The sequence below is a fragment of the Eupeodes corollae genome, chromosome 3 (genome assembly GCF_945859685.1).
Source record: "Eupeodes corollae chromosome 3, idEupCoro1.1, whole genome shotgun sequence".
Lineage (NCBI taxonomy): Eukaryota > Metazoa > Arthropoda > Insecta > Diptera > Syrphidae > Eupeodes > Eupeodes corollae.
Window position 1 is genome coordinate 34521770 of NC_079149.1, and position 20698 is coordinate 34542467.

The following is a 20698-nucleotide window of genomic DNA, read 5'->3' on the forward strand; positions in this document are numbered from 1 at the left end:
ACTGTTTGGTTTCTAATCTGAGCACTATAGACTTATACGAGAGTCCGCGCACATGCAGAAACCATTCGGTCGCCCATTCGAGCAACTTTTTAGTTTGTGTTTTGACACAAACTAAACGATCACCCCAAACCAATTCCCTAGTTTGTGTCACAAGGAATTTTAGGTAACTGCGCGCACATTCAACCAAATCGTTGAACAATTTTCTTTAAGTGCAAGAGAGAAAAAAAATGAGTCAATGTTTTCCTTTCACAAAAAATTCTGAGGGAAGAGTAACACCTTACATCTCAATTTCACTAGTTTTCTCTTTCATACATTGATTGCGAAAATTTATTAGTTGCTTAAACCCATAAAAAATGTCTGTATCCTACTATGATACACGTAACTGCGCGCACATGCAACTAAATAGTTTCTTTGGTATGCATGTATTTGTGCATTTCAGTCGAATGATTCTTTAAAGTGTGACGAGGTAAGTAGGATACTTCCAGACGCGCAGAATAATATATCCTTCTCGTATGTTTGTTTTCATAATTCAATTTGCTACTTTTTAAACGTCAAATGTATTTATGTACTGAAAGGAGGTGGTTATTATTATTTGTAACTCAAAACAAAACATATTTTTTAATTTTTTTTTTATTTTCAGATTATTATGTACTTCAATTGTATCAAAGTGCGTCATCGTTAAAAAAATGGAATAAAGCACAATTATTTCAAATGATGTTTCACCTCTCACAAATGGGAATGGCAAGAGTAAAACAACGCTGTCGCCGTCGAATGCTATCAACCAGACTGCAAATGGAATTGTATACAATAAAGAGTAACATAAACAAAACTGAAACGGAAAAGCACCTACGGGAGCAGCAGTATCAGGAAGAGGAGAATTCTATGATGATCCTAATCGGAGCAAATCTTCATTCGAAAAGGTTCCTCTACACACAGCCTTCCTAGTATTTTTTGGCTTTTACCTGCTCATGATATTGGGCTACATCAATCAATTTATGTGTGCCCCAAAAGTAGCTAAAGAAAATAATCGAGAGGTAAGATGACGATTTGAATCCATTTTCAAATTCACGAACTGACAGACTGAGTCTGAAATTCCATTTTTTTCCAGGGCTAAGTTACGCTATACGATGCCTTCGAGAGCTTCTATTCAGGGTATGTCTATCGGAAGGTCAGAGATTGCTGGAATTTCCCAATTTGCAGATCGCATAACCAAGGATTACATTTGGACATTTGAGTTCACTTTAAAAGAAACAAGATGCTTGAACAGCGTTGCAGAACAGACGGCTTGGCTTTAGGCAGTCCCCGTTGTGAAGTATGTTGGAGTGTTCGATTGTCCAAAGTAATTGCATTGAAAAAGAAATACAAACCTTATTTGTATTTGTATGAGACGCATAGTGTGGTAGCGATGGGACCAAATGGTCGCGGTATTGTCGACTATTATGGCGCCGATCCGAAAGATGTTGATATTCTAATGGGAAAATTTAAAAAGAGCTTTGGCAGTGCTGGTGGTTTTATTGCTGGAACAAAGGTAAACATTTATTAATAGGTGTCAATCGTATGCAAAACAAATTCATTGTTTTTAAATATTTTGTTTTTTTCTTGGTGGTCTGTTTGGTTTTATAATAAACAAATATAATTCTTTTCTCTTTTAAAATATATTAGTTATCCCAAGCGTTCACTTTGAGTCGTATATTATTTCATTATTTATTTGTAAAATGTGAATTATATAAATTTTATTATTTTATTTTACAGAGCTGTAGGTCGAACACAAACTTTCCGTAAGGTAGCGGTTGTTGGAGTTGGGTTTCCTGCCACTATAATTGTGGAAGGACGTACATATACGCTTAAGAGCAGTTTGATTATGCCTACAAAGTGATTCAGTAATCAGTTGGCCTAAAGTATCTATTCATGTAAAGTAAGAGATTCTAATCTGATTATTTATTAAGTTAAAAGGAATAAATAAATAATAAAAATAAATGAATAAGGTCATGTTATAATTCGTTTAATAAGAACTTCATTTATTTGATTTATCTTTCCATATATATATAAGTATAAAGTTAGTTACTAAAGATCTATTATATTTCCATCACTTAAAATAAATAAGTAAAGCAAAATTGAAAGATGTTTTATTTTATCGCAGTAGAAAAAAGCGGAGGTCTAGATAAATTTTTTGAAATTGCCCTTTTACAAGGCGTTGTGACTTCAACGGGTGAACCCAATATTGCCTTTTGATTGCAGGTTTATTCCTTCTTTTTAATTCAAACGCACATATCAGTGCCATTTCGTAAAAATCCATGCCTAGAAAATTGTATTGACTTTCAAAAAACAAAAAATATATTTTATATAATTTTGTAATTTTTTTCTACTCTTTTCTTTCATAAGCAAAAGAGTAGGACAAATTTGAAACTATTTTGTTTCGTGTATATGAGATAGAAATAGTGAATAAATGTTTTCTGTGTATTGGTTTATTTTGTTGATTACTTTTGGAGTTGCTTATGTGCGCGATGTTTGGGCAACTGACGATCAAACTATTTGGTTTCGAAAAAGTTGCATGTGCGCGCCTAGCCTTAGTGTCACAAATTTAAATTCCAAAATTTTGTCTGAATTGATTTCGAAAATTGAACTCTTGATGGTAAAAGATGCGTAAGTGTTGTAAATCAATTTACATAATTAAACTTCTCAAATAAAATACCGACATCAGCCATGAATTGAATATTAACCCACAAATGTCCAAATGACTTGAATTCATGCTTCGGGAAGAAAATTAACAAACCTTAGAATTTCCAGTTTGACATATTCCGCCGAACAGAACTAATTTATCCACACCTGGCAGTGCTTCTGTTCTAAACAGTTTTCCCATTCTCTTATTTACATTTTTTTGAAGTTTTCTTTTGATTCAAGAAAAAAACAAAGCAAAGGAATGGAAATTAGGGAAGTAAACAACAACAAAAAACAATGAAATTTTTGTATTATTGTTTTTTTTTTTTAAATCAAAGCAAAGCAAGATGCTAGAAAGAACAAGCCTCAAAAAGAGTGAAAAGTTAGGAATTAAAGGTGATTGTTAATCTTTTATAAGGACCTAGCTAACCTAAAAACCAACCGGCTTCAAAAATTACATTATTACAGTTGAAACAAAAGACAAACAACATTAAAAACTATATTTAACGTTCCTTGACTAGCTGTTAGCCCGATGCTAAGGTACCCCATAGTAGGTTTAGGTTGATAGGCAACGATTTTTTCCGTAGCTGTCGTTCAAAGTTTTTTCCCATCAACACAGAGCTTGAAGTTAGGAAGGAGAGCAGCAGGCTGTCGAGGGTTTGTACCTTTTTTGTTAGATACAAGAATATCGAGGTCTGTAACGCGCAACATCAAAACGTTTCTAGGTAAATCAGCAGTAGCAGCAGCAGGAGCAGAAAAGGCAGAGCTACAACTTCTTGTCAGAAAGTTTTGTCTGTTAGTATTGTCAAACTATCGATACAAGGCGCAGATCTAAAATATTCTTCTTCAGCTTCTGCTGCTGCATCACAATCTTAATAAAGAGAAGAAGGTACAATCCAAAAAAAAAACACAGGAAGGAAAAACTAGCAAGACCACCCACCCACTCCGTATCTTAACAACAACCAGCATTGAACACAAACAGGGGTGGACATCGCCTTTAACCCACCCCTAGTAGTGGGACATAAGAAGAATTTTTGCTACTGCTACTGCTGTGCTGCTGCTGCTGCTGCTTAAAGGAGGAAAATTCATCTTTTGAAGGAAAACACCAACCCACAGAGATTATAATTGATTTTTCTCGAATCTTGAGAGGAGCTCTATTCGAAGACAGCATCAGTACCGAGAAAGGCTTAATAAATTCTTGAGTTTTCTTCACTAAGATTTGGAATTGAAGTTATTCTAAAATCAGTCTCAAATGGAAGAAAGGAAATATAATCTACCTGCCGATGGATGTGAAAGTAAGTCAATCTCATCTACTATCACCTCAATAACAATTTGTTTATTATTAGTTCGCTTAGATTCCTTTTTCTTTTGCGGTCAAAGTGATTTGTTTAAAAATACACAATTATATTAATAAACAATTTTTATATATTTAAGAAAGTAAAGACTAAAAGTTATTGCACATTTTTGTTTTACTCGTTAGTTTATTTTTTGTTGTTGTATAAAGATAAAATCTTATTTGTGTACCTAGTGCTAAATGAGGGTGGTGGGATATTAAGCAGCAGGCGGAAGCTGGATGGAAATGAGGGTGGCTAGAAAGTGCGCTGTATCTATAAATTATTTGAACTTTGCTACTAAGGGCTAGAACAAACTAAGAAGTTTTTTTTCTACGTAGCTGTACATAAATAATTATATATGTATGTACTTTCCTCTATCTATTATCTGAAGAGGAAAAACTTTCAAGAAATCGGAGAAGTTTTCTTGTATCGGTTGAGGAGGGGTTGCGATCGATGGTGGATTATCTTAATATGTTATAGATAAAAGGGATTTAAGATGTATTATTCAACAATGACAGTAAGTCCTTCAAAAAAGAAATGTTAAAAGAGTTTGGACAAGAAAAAAGAGACATAAAAAAGGAACTTGTTAAGAGTCAAATTTGAGTCGTAAGGTGGGGGCGTTAAAGAAAATAGATTATTTTTAGCTTAACAAAATTCTATATCTTTGTTTTGAAATTAAGAAATAGTACAAGAAATCTTAAATTTTGGAATGAATGAAAGAGAAATATAAAGTTAAAATTTGTTTATCAATTCAAAAAAAATTTACAATTGAATTTTTTGACATAAAGATGATTAGAACTACAAATACCTAGCAAAAAAGTTCAATATTTTTACATAATTTACTTATAGCTTTATAACAAATTTAATAATTTATGTTTCAAAAAGTTTCTATTAATATTAAAATCAATTGCAAAATCATATTCATTACAATCCATACAAACTCTTGTGATATTATACTTAGCATAGCTAGAACTGTGGTAAGGAACATTTAAAAAATCACAGTCACGAGGACGAAAGTTTCTAGACATCAAAATGAAAAAGTATTGAGTTTAATTTTCTTCTCTGAGCAAGAGGTTTTCAAATGAAATTGGGTGGCGCAACAGTCCGTTGTGAACCAGAGCCTAGTGATTTATAAAATCTCAACCATTTCTGTGTGCAAGTAATGTCGTCAGGAATAAAAGGGACCTACAATTTTAGGACGAATCCGAACGGCTAGTTTGAGAAAGCACTTTTTCATGACAAGAATTACTCTTGAAGGATTTGTCAATTCCTCGCAAGAGGCAGTACCCGCGAAAATTATTTTTTTTAAATTAAGATGGCACAAGCAGGGATTGAACCCAAGACCCCTTGCATGACAGTCCAACGCACTAACCATCATGCCACGGCAAGAGGTTTTAGATCAATTAAAATACACCTCGTCTCATAAGATGGAACCATTGAATAATTACAAAACAAAACAAAATGGTTTGAAAATTTTTTACATACGAAATATGAATAGTATTATTTTAAATAACTAATATTTTTAGATGTAGGTATACCTATTCTTTTTTGTATGGGGACTCAAACACATTATCTCATCTAACGCGTACTGTCTTCACCAATATATACATATTCATATAGTTCGTTTTCAAAAAAGATCCCAAAAGGATTTTTTTCATCCCTTTAATTATTCAATGATGGAACATTTGAATAACCAAATATTAATCAAACTTTGTGAACCTTTTTTGAACTTTTTCTATAGGACAAATGCTAAAGGGACTCCATATAACAGTACAATAGTCTAAATGTGGTCGGACGAGTCTAGCATAAAGAGCTGTTAATGTATAGTGGTCTTCGAAATCTTTTGAATTTCGAAAAACAAACCCTAGCATAGAGGTTGCTTTTGAGATCGCATGGTCTATGTGATTTGAGAAATTCATTTTAGAATCGAAGGTTACGCCTAGATCCTAATGGCTATCAAGTCTTTGTAAACTGTCGTTTTCAAGTTTATAAATATAATATAATGCACTGTGATTTCTAGAAAATGTCACAACGTTATATTTCTTGTTGTTAAAATATAGCCCATTGATATTACACCATTTAATTAAATTATTTAAATCAATTTGAACTTTTTTGCATCGTTAAGTGAATTTATTTAACTCAAATCAAAAAAAAAATGGGGTGGCGCAACAGTCCGTTGTGAACCAGGGTCTAGTGACTTACGACTCTCAACCATTCATGTGTGCGAGAACTGTTGTCAGGAATGGAAGGGACCTACAATTTTAGGCCGAATCCGAACGGCTAGTTTGAGAAAGCACTTTTTCATGACAAGAATTACTCTTGAAGGATTTGTCAATTCCTCGCAAGAGGCAGTACCCGTTAAAATTATATATATATTTTTTTTAATTAAGGTGGCACAGGCAGGGATTCAACCCAAGACCCCTTGCATGACAGTCCAACGCACTAACCATCATGCCACGGGTACTACGAATTTATTTAACTGAATATTTTCAAATCATCAGCAAATAGAAGACATTTAGAAAAAGTAAGACGTATTGGTAAGTCGTTCATAAAAATGATAAAAAGAAGTGGTCCTAGGTGACTACCTTAAAGAACTCCCTAGAAATTTATAATTTCCTTAGACAAGGCATTATCAATTTTTACCACCTGTTTTCTACGTAAGAGTGAAATCCATATACATCAGTGTAAATAGTGTCAACTTGAGAACGCTTTTCCATCTGTGATAGACAAAAATTTGAAAATATTGACAAATTTGTAGTAGTGGATCTACCCATTAAGAAACCATGTTGGTAAACTGAAACGTTATTGTAAATAAGATTATACAATTTCTATTTTAGTACACCTCAAAAACCTTAGGAATTAACTGCAGTTGTGCATTTGGTCTGTAATTTTCAATCGAACTTTTTGTACCTGATTTATGAAGGGGAGTTATTATAGAATATTTCCATTCATCTAAGAACTCACCATTACTTAAAGAAAGGTTACATATTGTACAAAGTGGTGTAGCTAGTATTTAAAAGAATTGGTGGGATATTGTTTGGTGAAACAGACAAAACTATTTTCAAGATATAAAAGTACTTGTAAGACATTGTCTACAGATTACCAAGATCAACCATAGGATCTGAATATATTGTGTTAGCATAGTCTAATTTGAGATTAATAAAATTTGATTAAAAAAACGACGCGAATTTATTGGAAATTATATAAATGTCATCGGACAACTCATTATTATAAGTCATGCTAGATGGAATCCCAGTTGAGTTTCTTTTCGTGTTAATAAATGACCAAAAACTCTTAGGGTTATTTTTAATATTCGATTGAAGAGACGAGATGTATTGCTTGTATAAACATTTGTGAATTATTTTTCGATTTAGATTCATTCAAAATTAAAAACTATTTCAACTGCATGAATGCTATTTTCTAACATTTTATAAGATGATTCATTACATTGAGTTTCAAGGCAATTATCAATAAAAATTAAATCCAAAGTGCTACCAATAGAATTAGAAATATTGTTGATTTGATAATTTAAGGCTGATAAACTATCAATAATATTATGTTTATAATTTTTGACAACATTATAAGGAAACATTTGCTTTTCATCGTCTGAGAATTTCCAATTAATCACCAACAACTACAAAATAACAATTTTCATATTTATCATTAGCAATTTCTATAATATTTTGAATGTGAGACTCATACAAAAAAATTTGAGATGAAGGTGAAATATATGATCTGAAAATATATAAATGAATACATTTTAAAGATTGAATAAATAGATCTACACAAACACAAATTTGATCAATTTTGAAAGAATTATAAGGTAGTCTAATTTCTCTACTTGTAAAATTTGATTGAACAGCCAACAAAACTCCTCCTCCTCTAATTTGACCAGTTGACGATCTTTGCGAAAGACTTTGTATTCGGAAGGGAAATATTCACCATTCAAAGAGTTATCATTCAAACTAGTTTCAGTTAAAGCTATAATGTCGTATGGACAGCCCTGGGCAGCAATAAAGAAATCATAAGATTTGGTTCTCATACCGTTCGCATTATGATATAAGATGGAAAAACACTTGTGGAAGCTATAAATTGGATATTTTATTATGTTGACGCTGGATTTTGTTTTTGGCCTTTTGTTTTTATTAGATACAGCATATAATAGAAGTTGATCGTGTTATTAAGATTTTCATCGGTCAGGTTTAGACGACATAAGGGACTTAAAAAAAGTAAGGGTAGTTTTTAGCAGATAGCTTTTTTTGGAAAGTTGACTAAAAACATAGTCAAGAAAAATCTCATGAACTATCAAATCAATTCCACTCATATCAAAATTACAGCTAATCATAATTTTTCTTTTAACTGAAATCTGAACTTTGCACTGCACAACTCCATTTGAGGTCTTGGAGTCAGCATTATTGTAGCTTGCCTGAGAAGTGTTTTGTAGACAATTATGTTTTGAGTATTTTTTGCACTATCAAAAGGAGGTAAACATTAGTGAATTAAAGTTCTGAATTTGTAATGTATGACATTTAAAAAACTAACTAGTTGCCTAGTAGAAGTCAAATATATTGTCCGTTCCTGCCCATGGATTACACTAGTCGACAAGGTTTTGTAATTGACTTATCAAATTTTTCGAACATTTTTATTAGACTAATTCTAGATCTCGCTTTAAAAACTCTTCGACACTTAATGTTTATTAGAATATTTTTAAAAATTAAAATAAATTTTTATGTGATGTCTTTGATGGTATGAACATTAAAAAGTTTTTTTTTTCAACAAACTCTATGATCCCAGCCTCAGTATTTCTCATACAGATTTCACGTAAACAAATAACGAAGATCAGGTAGTATAAATTAATCTTCATTTTATAACATATTAAAACACAAATTAAGTTTAAATACAGAAATACAATTTAAGTTCTTAAGTAGCAAAAAAACATAAACAACTTCTTAATTTAACCTCTCACACATAATCGATTACTGTTGTAACTCTCTAACGGTATTTTTTCGTCATATGACAACGTTATTATTAACCTCGTATTAAGGAAGACTTTTACATACATTTAAGGTCTTTTACTGCTCCACGTTTAAATGGCAGCAAATGGAAAACAAACGTCTTTTGAATTCTAAAAATTGTCTTGTGGCCTAGCCAAAAGTGTTAATCAGTACCATAAATAGCACAAATTGTCTTTACATAGTTTCACAATTTAGAACCTAATATAGGTTTTATAATGTGAGCAGAAAAGAAAAAAAGCTATAGAAATATGATAAGAAGCAACTTTTTAGGCCAATTGACTAAAATCCGAATCTTAAAGATTCTTTTTCAAAAATACGACGAGCAGCAGCCTTTTGCACGTTTGCCACATTGGTCATTTGTGACCAAAAATGTTCATTATTTTTTCACTTGGCCACATGGTCATGTTTTATTCCATTTGGTCACTTTTTTCCGGAAGGAAATGAGTATTGTTTCGGAAATTTAAATAATTTGGTTTATAATTTGATGACTGTTCAGCTGAAAGTATGTTTTAGAATTGAGTTTAAAAATTAAGGAATTGACTTAATTTTGAGCTTTAAAAATAATTGTTTCTTGGGAGCAATAGATTTTCTAAAATTAGGTTTTTGTGTTTACATTTTTAAGCTTATGAACTTAAAACACTTTATTTTTATGTTCTGTTACCTTTATTTATTATTATTTTCAATTTTGGACACAAGTGGCAATTGTGGCCGTCTGTATGAAACAAACCAATCATTAGTGCAATAAAATGCAAGAACATCTTAAATTTTCAAAATTTAAAAATAAAAACGTTGATTTTTTGGTCATCAAATATAACTATCAAATACATTAGATTATTGTTAAAAATATCATATTATTATATTATTTTTAAAAACAAAATAACGGGTCTATGTGTTGGTCCGTTTTGGAGCAATACAAAAATATTTTTTACTGTTGAAAAATGGCCAAATTAAGAAAATAAGGTATAAAAAAATTTAAATTGTTCATAGTAATACTTCATGAAAAATATTCATACTTGAATTTATCAATCCAGTGGAAAAGTGGGGGTGTCCTCTTGACTTGATCTTGCTCTAAACCATTAGGCATGGCTATCTTGTAAATAAAGGTTTTGTTCATGGACAAAAGCAAATGAAAACTAAAAGATTCAAAGCTTCTCTGATTGGTATGGAAATGTCTTGCATGTTCTAACATCAATATTTTGAGACAACATTTGGGGTGCAGTGTTGGTGAGTTTGAAATACAAGAACATTTTTTTTGGACCAAGCCAATTAATCAAAGCACACATCTTGTAAAGCAAGGTCGAGGTTATTATATTTACCCTAAAATGCTTAAAATACAGAAAAAGTCGCCTGACCTGATTGCAATCCAGCATGTATGGGATGAATGGGACATTGAATTGTTCAAAAAAAACTTAAGAAATATTGAGGGCCTTAATTCGGGCCTTCAATACCTCGACTCCTTGTTAAAGCCATTAAATCGAAAAAATACGCACGAAGTGTTCTTGGAGAAAATCCATTGCGAAAATGTATATTTCATTTGTCCGATTATTCGCGTCTTTTTTTCTGATAGCCAATCGGTTTTTAAAACAGGAGTATCACATCAAGTTTTTTAAATATATTGAAAATTTTATATTATTTAGAAACTCTAAGGCATATTTTCTTAAAACTTTGAAAACATACGATTCATGGTTTTTAATATAGAGTAAAATAATTTAGAAAATAAGTGATAAGTAAAGCGAATTTTCAAATACTTTGTGAGATAGGAATAGATTTGAACATTATTTAGAAGACAAACGTTTTCAGTTTACAAAACTATCATACTTTTTTTATAAGAACTACACATGTCTTGTTTTTGTTTTACCGTATTATGTATTTTATTAAGAGGTTTATTATAAAAAGAAGCCCTACACTAATTAAACCTTCTTCCGTATCCTTAAGAATAAGTAACTTTTGTTTAAACTAACATAAAACAACAACAGAAACCGTTTAATAAAATATTTTTTTTTATAGATTATTATCAAATAAGCGATGACGATATTGAAGATAATGATGAAAACGGTGAAGAATCCGTTCTTGAAGATCCCTCAACAAACGACGGCAGAAATCCCTACGAACGAGCTTGGTCCACCGAAGCAACACGTGCATTGATTCACATCCGCGGTCCCATGGAAGAGAAATTCACCGAAGGACGTCAGAAACGCACAGCTCTCTGGTTAAGTGTAACAAGACACCTACAAAAACTAGGCTTTCGCTATAACGCCGCCAAAGTTCAAAAGAAATGGCACAACATACTCATTACCTATAATAAAAATCTAAATAAGAAATTCCTTGCTGGCTATGTGCATTGGGAATTCTTTGAGGAAATGTTCAAATATTTGCAAGGCAAAAAAGCCGAATGTGACACAATTGTGAGTAATGCACAATTTGGAGATGAAAGCCAATACCCTCCCGACAATTCAATGCTACAGCCACAAATTGAAATGCATGGAAAATCTGCTGATGAATATGAAGAGAGCAGTGGTAGTCCGGAAAGGAAAAAAACTAAATTCGAATACAACAACGATCACCACGAAGAACTTCCTCTAGAGATAACACATGAAAATGGGAATGATGATTATGCAAACGGTGGCGTCGGTGGAGGCGGCGGGGTTGGCGTCGGCTCAGCGCAAGGACACTGGTGGAAAGACTATTTTGAGCGAAAACTAACAATGGACAAAGAAAAAATTGATTTACAACGTGAAATGCATCGAGATATGATGCATTTTAATAAAATGTCTCTCATTCAACAGGAGAAAATTGAAAGAATTAAAATCGATGCCATTAATAATTTAACTTCTACGCTGCAGAAATTTGTCGAAGTCAAGAGTCGAAAAAACTAAAAACACAATACAAACTCAAAGTATAATCTAAGTCTAAGTTCTCGAAAATGCATGTCGTTTTGAATAATAAGTTCTGAAATCGTCTTCATGTTCCCTATTTGTGATTTTATTATGTGTTTCAGTTAGTTTACTGGATCAGTATTATAGGTATATATACATTATATATATATATATGCTTTTTAGCGTTTCGGATACATTTTAAGGACAAATACATCAAGTACAAAAATTTCAAGAAAACCTACATATATTTTGTTTCATTTTATACTTCAGAAATAATGTCTTTGTAGGTATTTAGACGTAAAATAAGTCTTTCTGGAAAACTATGAAACCTGGCCTGCAATGTGGAGGATGAGATAGATCGACGATGCGTATTTAGGTTAACAAAAATCCTGTGAAAAGTTTATAAAACCTACCATATTCCTTAAAGTCATAGATAATTCGTTCTTTCTTACCTTTTTCTTTAAAGACCTTTGAGAGCATAATTTAGTGTGGTGACCCATTTTTTAAGATGAAAAATTAAAAGATAAACAATTTCATCACCAAAATTTATTCCATTTACTTTTATTTTCAATATAACTTAGATTTATTATTAATTAAATACTACAATCTATAAATTTATAAAAATAATATTTATTTATATCTATTCTAAAAAGTCTTCAAGTTATTGTGTTAATTCTTCTACTTCTTTTTTCCATGCATTCGATGTAAAACACATTACATTAAAGCTTATAAAAGTTTAAAACATTTGCCTTAAAAAATATATTTATTACTCAAAATAAAAAAAGAACATAAATGTATAAATAAAACTATATTTTTTTTTTAAGTATCAATGAAACATAAATGATGTAAATTATCGAAATTCGAAATATTTCTATAAACTTTGGTATAATTTTACATAGTTTACGAAAAAATTATGTTAAAAAAAGGCAACATCGGTATTCATTTTGTTTAGAAGTTTAAAACAAACAATTACAATAAGAGGTGTATAAATATTATTTTTTTCTTTTCAATTTTAATTTATTTTATTTTTCAAAATTTTTCATAAGGACACAATGGAAGAACATTGTTTGGGATTTTTTTAAAAACATTTTAGCAGTTATAATGAGCATATAGTAGAGTTTTACTTTCTTTGAAAAGCTAGAAAAGAAGAAATAGATAAGCTCTTGGACCAAAAACTAGTTAAAACAGCTCCAAAGGAAGATGTTAATAGTATCAAAATGAAAGTTGCTGCACTGCAAGAAGAAAATAAAGTACTTAAGTAAACCTTCGACAGATAAAAAGATGCCTTCCTAAAGGTGATAGCAAAATCCGCATTGAGATCAAACGCTGGACTCTTTTGGTTGATGGATGAAGTCGGTTTAAATGCAGCAAAGATGGCGTTGTAAGAGCCTTTAAAGAAAAAGACAGACAATTTCTGAGTCAGTTTTTAGGAAAGAACTCAAATTACACTGTCATCCTGGATACTAGTACAAACATACAACGCCCAAACGAAAATAAACCAAATAACCATTAGCTAACAAAAGTCTTTCAGGTCTTGTGTTATAATGTAGCTGGTCTTGTTAATAAAACTATTTTATGCAACTTTTTTAAATACGTTTGTAAATTTGATATTTTCGTTTTGTATGAAACTTGTTTTATCAAAGCAAATTCGTCATTATGAAATTTATTTTAAACTATACTGGATTGCGGCAACAAAAACATTTAATTTTGGCAGAGCTAGTGGAGGATGCTTATATGGATTCCGTAAAACTATTGAATCCATATACCAACTGAAATTCTTCAATGTACTGTCTTCTTGCAATGCAACTTTTTGGGATCTAATCTAAATTTGGTTTCAATCTATTTAAACTGCAATCATTGGATTGCAAACATTTTTTGATGAATTTCAATCAAACCACTTTATACTTATGGGAGATCTTAACGTTAGAATAGGAATCAAAGGAACAGTCCATTCACGGATATCACAACTTATCACTGAAGTGAGAATTTCAAAAGATACTGTAAGTGACAGCAACAGCAATATGTTTTGTGAGCTCTTGAAAGACATCGGTGCATTTATCCTTAACGAAAGAAGCTTTGGCGATAAAATTGGAGAGTTTACTTTTGTGGCAACCAGAGGATCCTCAGTTATTGACTACTGCTGCCGTTCATACAGTGCATTGGAAATGATTGAAAGTTTCTCAATTGAAAGTACAACCTTTTCGGACCACATGCCGCTAGTTTAAGGTCTTAAAGCTTTTGAAGAAAAGCAAAGTTCCCCCAGTTCATTGTTGTTTCCAAGACTTAAATGGTTTACCAATAGACGCCCTCAATACATAAACAGAATTGATGAAGTTGCTGTGCAAAAACTCTTATCTTTGGATAGTATTGGAATACGATGCAACTCCTTAAAAGAATGTATCTATGCAGCATATAGGAACCCTATTAATACCAATGTCAAGTTTGAGCGAAAGAAATCCTGGTTTGATATGGATTGTCATAAAGCTCAATGATCTTCACTTAAGCTACTTAACATTTACAGAAAATATAATCTCGATGCAAGTAGAAAAAATTATTGTGAAGCAAATAAGAAGTACAAAGCCCTATGTAAAGAAAAACAAAGATCGTACTACCAATGCATTTCCAGTCAACTTACAAGTTGCAAGTATTAACACAGCAAAAGATTGGTGGAAACTGGCTAAAGAGATACGTGGTAATCCTACGAATACTGGAACCCAAATTACAGCTTCTAAATTTATGTTATATTTCGAAAACTCCCTAAATTCAAATCGATTAAGCAGCGGAGAATATTCCTGTGAAACAAATCTAGTTGAAATACATGAACTTGATCACCCAATTGATTTAAATGAAGTAAAGATTGCGATTGAATCTTCAAAAGAAAACAAAGCTCCGGGTATAGACGGCATTTCATATGAGTTTTATAAAAATGCGAGTAATTCTTTTACTGGGGATGTTCATATTTTGTTGAAAGGAATCTACGAAACAAAAACAATACCAACATCCTTCAAAAATAAATTATCTTTCCGCTCTTCTAAAAAGGTGACGCTAGTCTTGTATCTAACTATCGTGAGCTTTAGTTTTTAGATACCCTCTACAAATTATTCACCTCAGTTCTCCTAAACCGCCTTACTACTTAGATCGAAAACAACAATGTACTCAATGAATTCCAGGCTCATATCGAAAAGATTAGATTTTCAATCTTTCATACCTTATTCAGCTGCAACTAAGCCAGAAAAAGAAACTTTATGCTTGGTTCGTAGACTTTAAAGCTGCGTTAGACAATATTAACAGAGAAGCTCTTATTCACAAACTTATAACATTGGGAATCTCAACGAAAATTATTAAAATTATCAAACTATTGTACCAAGACACAGTTGCCGCCGTATGGAATGGAAGCAGTGCCTCTAATTTCTTTAGAATGAGCGTTCTGAGCGCTCTGCTTTTGGTCTTGTTCTTAAATGACCTACATTCTGAACTCCCCATCGGAATACATGTGCAAAGAATCAGTATAAATATTCTTTTGTACGCTGATGATATGTAATTTCGGCTGAGAGTCCAGCTTTACTTCAAACAATTATGCTCCAATGAATTGCTTGGATCTTAAAGCATACGAAGTTGACAAGCGACAAAATAAAGTGCAGATTCTGTTTGTCTCGTATTTGTTGCAAAGAAAATAACAGTTTTCAAGAAAAGAAAAACTTCAAATCTAAGAGATATTCAAAGTTGGAAGTATTTATTTAATTTTGTAATTTGTTTGAGTGAAAAGTTACATTTAAACACATCAGGAAAATTGACTATAAATAAAAGCTGTGTTTATTAAATTAACAAGCCTTCAACTATAGATCAAGAAATCACGACTTTAGTAATTCTCTATGAATACATCCCAATTTGTTTAAACTTTAGAATGAAACCGCTTGACGCTGGAGAAAGTGAAAGAATCGTTTGTTTTGGACCATGAACATGGATTGATATTTTTTATAAACTGGTAGAAACAAATATTGTATATCAATTTTTGAAACAAGTAAGATTTGCCTTAACTTCGTTGAATGACGAACAATCGGGACCTTTGAAAGTACTTTTTCGAAAAAAGCCGAATCAACATAAGGGCTAGACATTTATGTTTCTTTTTTCAGCTAGAAATGGACCTTCAGTTCTATATAACTCCAAGGACGATTTAAAGACTAGTCCAGTTTTAAAAAACTTTCTTGCTTTTTCCAGTGAACGTTCGAAAACGACTAGCTGTTGATTGTTGGCCAAGTCTTGCAATCTATCTGAAAGACTCGCACAAAGGTGCATTCAGAAAACCGTTTTTATTAGTTTTTTTCACTAAAACTTAATAAAACTATTTCGTACTAAACAGGAATGATTCTAATTTTTTTATGTTCGGCTGTGTAGTTCTTAACAGATAATGTTTTGACGATCTTGAAAAATACAATAAATTATTTATTTTCTAGATATATTTTAAATCTATTTATAAGTTTTCGGAAGAGATAAACATAGAGGAATAATTATAAAATGAGAATTTCATACAATTCTAGAAGAGAGCACAATAGATATTTAGGTCGCAGTGCATTTACTCCGATTTAATAATCTTATAGTTTTCTGAAGTTCTTATTGGTCATGAGTCTTCATTTCAAAAAGTTGAATCTTATGATATCATAATTTAAAAAAAATAGGATTCAAAGATAATTCTTATGAGGTTTCCCATGGTTAAAATAAATCAATTTATTTTTGATCCAGATTTGTCAAAACAAAGATTTTCCTAAAATAATAATTTCCATGGGGCAAAATAAATTGATTTGTTTTTTATTTAAGGTCAAATCTGCTGATCTGGATTTTTCGGCAGATTTACCACTCTTTGTACCAATACTAATACACAAAAAAAATTAATTTTTGAAGGAAATCTAAATTTACCCATGGAAAACATCATTAGGGCAGATTTCCAGTCCGAGAATCAGTTTATTCCAATTACAAAAAACACCCGTTTTGAACGTTCTTTTTATACTACTTCAATTAATTGATTTGAAAAACGTAATTTTAAAGCGTTTTTTGTCTAAACTATTTTGGCGTGCATGCTTCATTGCCTTTTCCCAGGATTATGTGATATAGGTGAATACTGACAACTAATGAGGATTTTCCAAAAAGTTATGAAACACTAAATATTGAAGATGGGATCAAAGATATTAAAAATCATCAAAACATTTTATTAAAAAGCCTAAAGTGATGTTTTTTTTTCGGATTCATAATAAGGCCTATAAGATCTTCGTAAAAGCATAATTTATTCGCAGGTTCAAAACCTTGTTGTCAAGTCCCTGCCACAGAGTGCTTCTGGATTGCTAAACAAAAAATATTTCCCCTTCATGGTATTTATATGCTGCATTACAACTGCTAAAGTGGTTTATCAAGTTTTACAAAACTTATAACTTTTGTATAGTTTCTCAAACCATTTAAATAAACTAGGTTCATGCTATATTCAGTTGGACCAAAAACAGTTGGACGGATTTCCTAACATAGCATGATTCTTAAAATTGATTGTATCTATATTAAAAAAAAAACAATATTAGTCGAAGATTCTTATTTCATATTTACATTGTTGTCTCCGAATCTGGAGGTGTGTGATAGTTTAAATTGTATGCAGGTGGGCCGCTGTTCAAAAATGCCATTGACCGTATACTCTCTCGAGATGCTGTACGTTTGGAAAATGGTATATTTTGAGGTGGAGTGCTAGAAAAACTAGGCGAATGCTGTTGTTGCTGTTGCTGATTTTGTTGTAGTTGCTGTTGTTGATGATGATGGTGATGTGAATGTTGATGTTGTTGTTGTTGATGTTGTTGCTGCTGTTGTTGAAATTGAAGCTGTTGTTGCTCTTGATGTGGCAAATGCTGCTGCTGTTGTTGTTGGTGTTGCTGTTGATGTTGCTGTTGACCAGTTATGCCAACAAACACATTTTCAGCTACCGGAGGATTATACGAGCTCAACGGTCTTGCACCATGGAAATTTGAATAGCTCGATCTAACCGAAGGAGGACGATTATTGTACAACTCGTCCACATGTTCGCCATCATTCAAATTCGGAGTAGAATGCTGATAAGTCGGATTATACAGACCCGTCGAAGTATTACCCGAAGCCCAGGACTGTTGCAACTGCAATGTACTGCTACTTGTGTTATAGTAAATTGGATCCGGAGGTATGTTCTTATTGAAGCTACTGTATTTTTTCGGTGGCTTCGTCAAACTGCTTACAATCTCATTATTCAACGATTGCAAATTGGAAGCTGTTAATGCGGGATTTTCAACATGCTGAAAGCTACCCATAGATTTACCACCCGTATTTTGCTGCATTTGCTGTTGTTGTTGATCCATAAGTTTGGTCACGGGATTCTGTTGGTATTTTCGACGTGAAGTTCGCATGCTATTACGATTGCTTGAGCTGGCATGACTTCGTCGACTGGTTGTACTATGGCGGCTATTCGATCCACGGGTCATTACAGAGCGTCGTTTTACTCGGCGTGGTGTCATTGGTTTGGGGCTTAGCTGTCCGTTGCGATCTTCGATTTGGTCATCGTAATCTAATATCGTATCGGCTCGATTTCGTATCGTATCCATGGATGAGGGGCCAAATTCAATTGAGTACAACGATTGACGGTGTTTGGCTTTTTTACTACCATGCTTCACTGATAATGGGGGCGTGTAGGGAAAATTATATGAAATAGAAGAAATATATTATAAAAATGTAACAAATTAGTTGAAAATGAAGGTGGGCGGATTTAGGCAAGCTGGGCATTCTTGTTTTTTGTTTTTAGAGTTACCTTGAAATCAGTGTTGGAGGATGGAAAAGAAGAAGTAGTGAAATCTAAATATTATTTTATTAGTTAGCTTAAAATTAATAAATTATTCGCTTTGATAGAAATTTAAATTAATATAAAGGAACAAAATGTTAGAATACAATAAAATTTATGTAAAAGCAAAAATGTATGTAATAGCATTAAGATGTTTGTTAATATAAGCTAAAGTTGTGGCTGAGTTTTGAAATATCTATAAAAGGTGAGAAAAGTGTAATATAAGTCCATTTTTATGGTAACAAAACTTTATTTCTAAAATAAGGCAAACTTTGCTATAAAAAATTGTTGTGAGATATTTTATTTTTATATAATAAGAAATATATTACGTACGAATAATTTGAGTACGAAACACCTCTTTATAAATAGGGTCACTAATTTTGGTGATCATTTTTTGTAGTTACAAAGTTTAGACTTTGCCCTTGAATAGTGGAAGTAATATAATTAAAATGTACCTGCGGCATAATTTAAGTAATATTGTTTTTTAATGTGTCTTGCTGTGGGGTTTAATCAGTTATTTGCTTCCACTTAATTCAAAGTTCTTTACAATTTTACAGATTGATAGTGCAGCTGATCGATTATGGCGACCATAGTTATAAAATAATATGAACAAGTGTTTTGTAGTAAATTTTAATAATTGGGCATGTTCAGACGACATAAGGGACTTGAAAGTAAGGCAAGTTTCTAGCATCTGATTGGCCGGCTGTCAAAAAATTGCCTTCCAATTAAAGCAACTTTATTGGAAAGTTGATTGGAAAGTTAGTCAAGAAAAATCTCCCTAACTATTACGTCAAGTGAACTCATTTCACAAAAACAATTGGTGATGTTTTCGTAATTCAAATGAAAGCTGAACTTTGTTACTCCATGAATTATTTATTTTCTGCACAATTCCTTTTTATCTTTTGTGTATAATGGTTCCTTGTCAAATTGGAAGAGAATTAAGTAATATTTCTCTACAATACAAAATACAAATCGTGATGGATTTGTAGCTTGCCTGAGAAGTGCTTTGTAGACAATAATGTTTTTGATAGTTTTTGTACAATGAACTGAAGGTAGAGGTTAGTGAAGCAAAGTTCTAAGTTTGAAGATTATGACAGTTGAAAAACTAACTACTTGCCTGGGTCAAAATGTACGTTCAGAGAATGCAAATGAAGTCCTTTATGTTGTCTGAACCTGCCCATTGTCTTTATTTGTCTCTTTATCGTAAATAGCAAATATTCAACTAATATTATGACACTTCAAATGACATGTGTTAAATGACTACACTACCAACTTGAAACCACGAATTGAATGACCCTTTAGTGTTAACCAAAGTTATATTTTTAAAACTAGCAACAAAATTAAAATTTAAAAAGAAGAAAGACAATGGATCAGGTGGCCCTAATAAATCAAACTGAGAATAAAAGTCTGTCGGTTATTTAAGGCAGCGATCTCATTGGACTAATTTGAGGTGGTTAATTTTGAAGTTTCATCATTTTATCTCGGTACCAATTGATAGTTTAAAAAAAAGCAAATATTATTTTAATTATTATCAGTAAGATACAATGAAAAAACGTCAAAGTGAGTCCTCTAAAAAAAGTTCATGTGAACAGCGTTTAAGGAAAGTTTATAGGTTCAGATAACATAAGAGGCTTTATTTGCAGTCAACTCCTTTTTTTGAATGCAGAGGCCAAGGCAGCTAGTTAATTTTTCAGATGTCATTTTAAATAAGTATAGAGTTGACTTTAATAGATTTTGCTTGACTAACTTATCAGTCAACTTTAAAATAATGCTAATTGGAAGACACATTTTGGCAGCTTAAGCCCCTTATGTCGTCTAAACATACCGAAGACAATATTGGCTCAAACAGAAACACGCTTCAGCTTCGGCTTCGCCTGACGTTTACGAGTGCAGCCATAGGAATTCATTGCATGCTATCACAATGGAGCTTCGACCTCACGTTCCGTTTGACAATCGTAAGGAAAAGAACGTAATGCA

At 32.0% G+C, this 20698-nt stretch overlaps 2 protein-coding genes and 1 long non-coding RNA gene across 8 annotated transcripts in view; 2 read left to right on the top strand and 1 right to left on the bottom strand.

Moving 5' to 3' along the window:
• The first annotated feature begins 430 nt into the window (after positions 1 to 430).
• On the top strand, positions 431 to 1878 carry LOC129951519 (uncharacterized). 2 transcript variants are annotated; one of them, XR_008782194.1, is made up of 4 exons: positions 431 to 578; positions 641 to 1034; positions 1109 to 1528; positions 1753 to 1878. It is a non-coding gene; the product is annotated as an uncharacterized LOC129951519 (long non-coding RNA). The 2 variants fall into 2 exon arrangements; XR_008782193.1 differs by having other exon boundaries at positions 431 to 1034.
• Positions 1879 to 2947: 1069 nt separating this feature from the next.
• LOC129952575 (uncharacterized) lies at positions 2948 to 12124 on the top strand. Of its 4 annotated transcripts, XM_056065228.1 has the most exons (4): positions 2988 to 3315; positions 3384 to 3453; positions 3509 to 3953; positions 11015 to 12124. In XM_056065228.1, the coding sequence occupies exons 3-4, from the start codon at positions 3911 to 3913 to the stop codon at positions 11881 to 11883; spliced, it is 912 nt and encodes a 303-aa protein (XP_055921203.1). In that variant the 5' UTR covers positions 2988 to 3315; positions 3384 to 3453; positions 3509 to 3910; the 3' UTR covers positions 11884 to 12124. The 4 variants fall into 4 exon arrangements, with proteins under 4 accessions (XP_055921200.1, XP_055921203.1, XP_055921201.1 ...); XM_056065225.1 differs by having other exon boundaries at positions 2948 to 3054; positions 3127 to 3953; XM_056065226.1 differs by having other exon boundaries at positions 2988 to 3453.
• A 290-nt stretch (positions 12125 to 12414) lies between these two features.
• Positions 12415 to 20698, bottom strand: part of LOC129952179 (sodium/potassium-transporting ATPase subunit beta-1-interacting protein) — a 157182-nt gene continuing 148898 nt past the window's right edge. The window contains exon 6 of one of the 2 annotated variants that reach the window (XM_056064640.1): positions 12415 to 18556. In XM_056064640.1, coding sequence (XP_055920615.1) covers positions 17469 to 18556 — 1088 coding nt within the window. In that variant the 3' untranslated portion in view covers positions 12415 to 17468. The remainder of the gene's footprint in view (positions 18557 to 20698) is intronic. The other variant, XM_056064642.1, reaches the window with a different exon arrangement.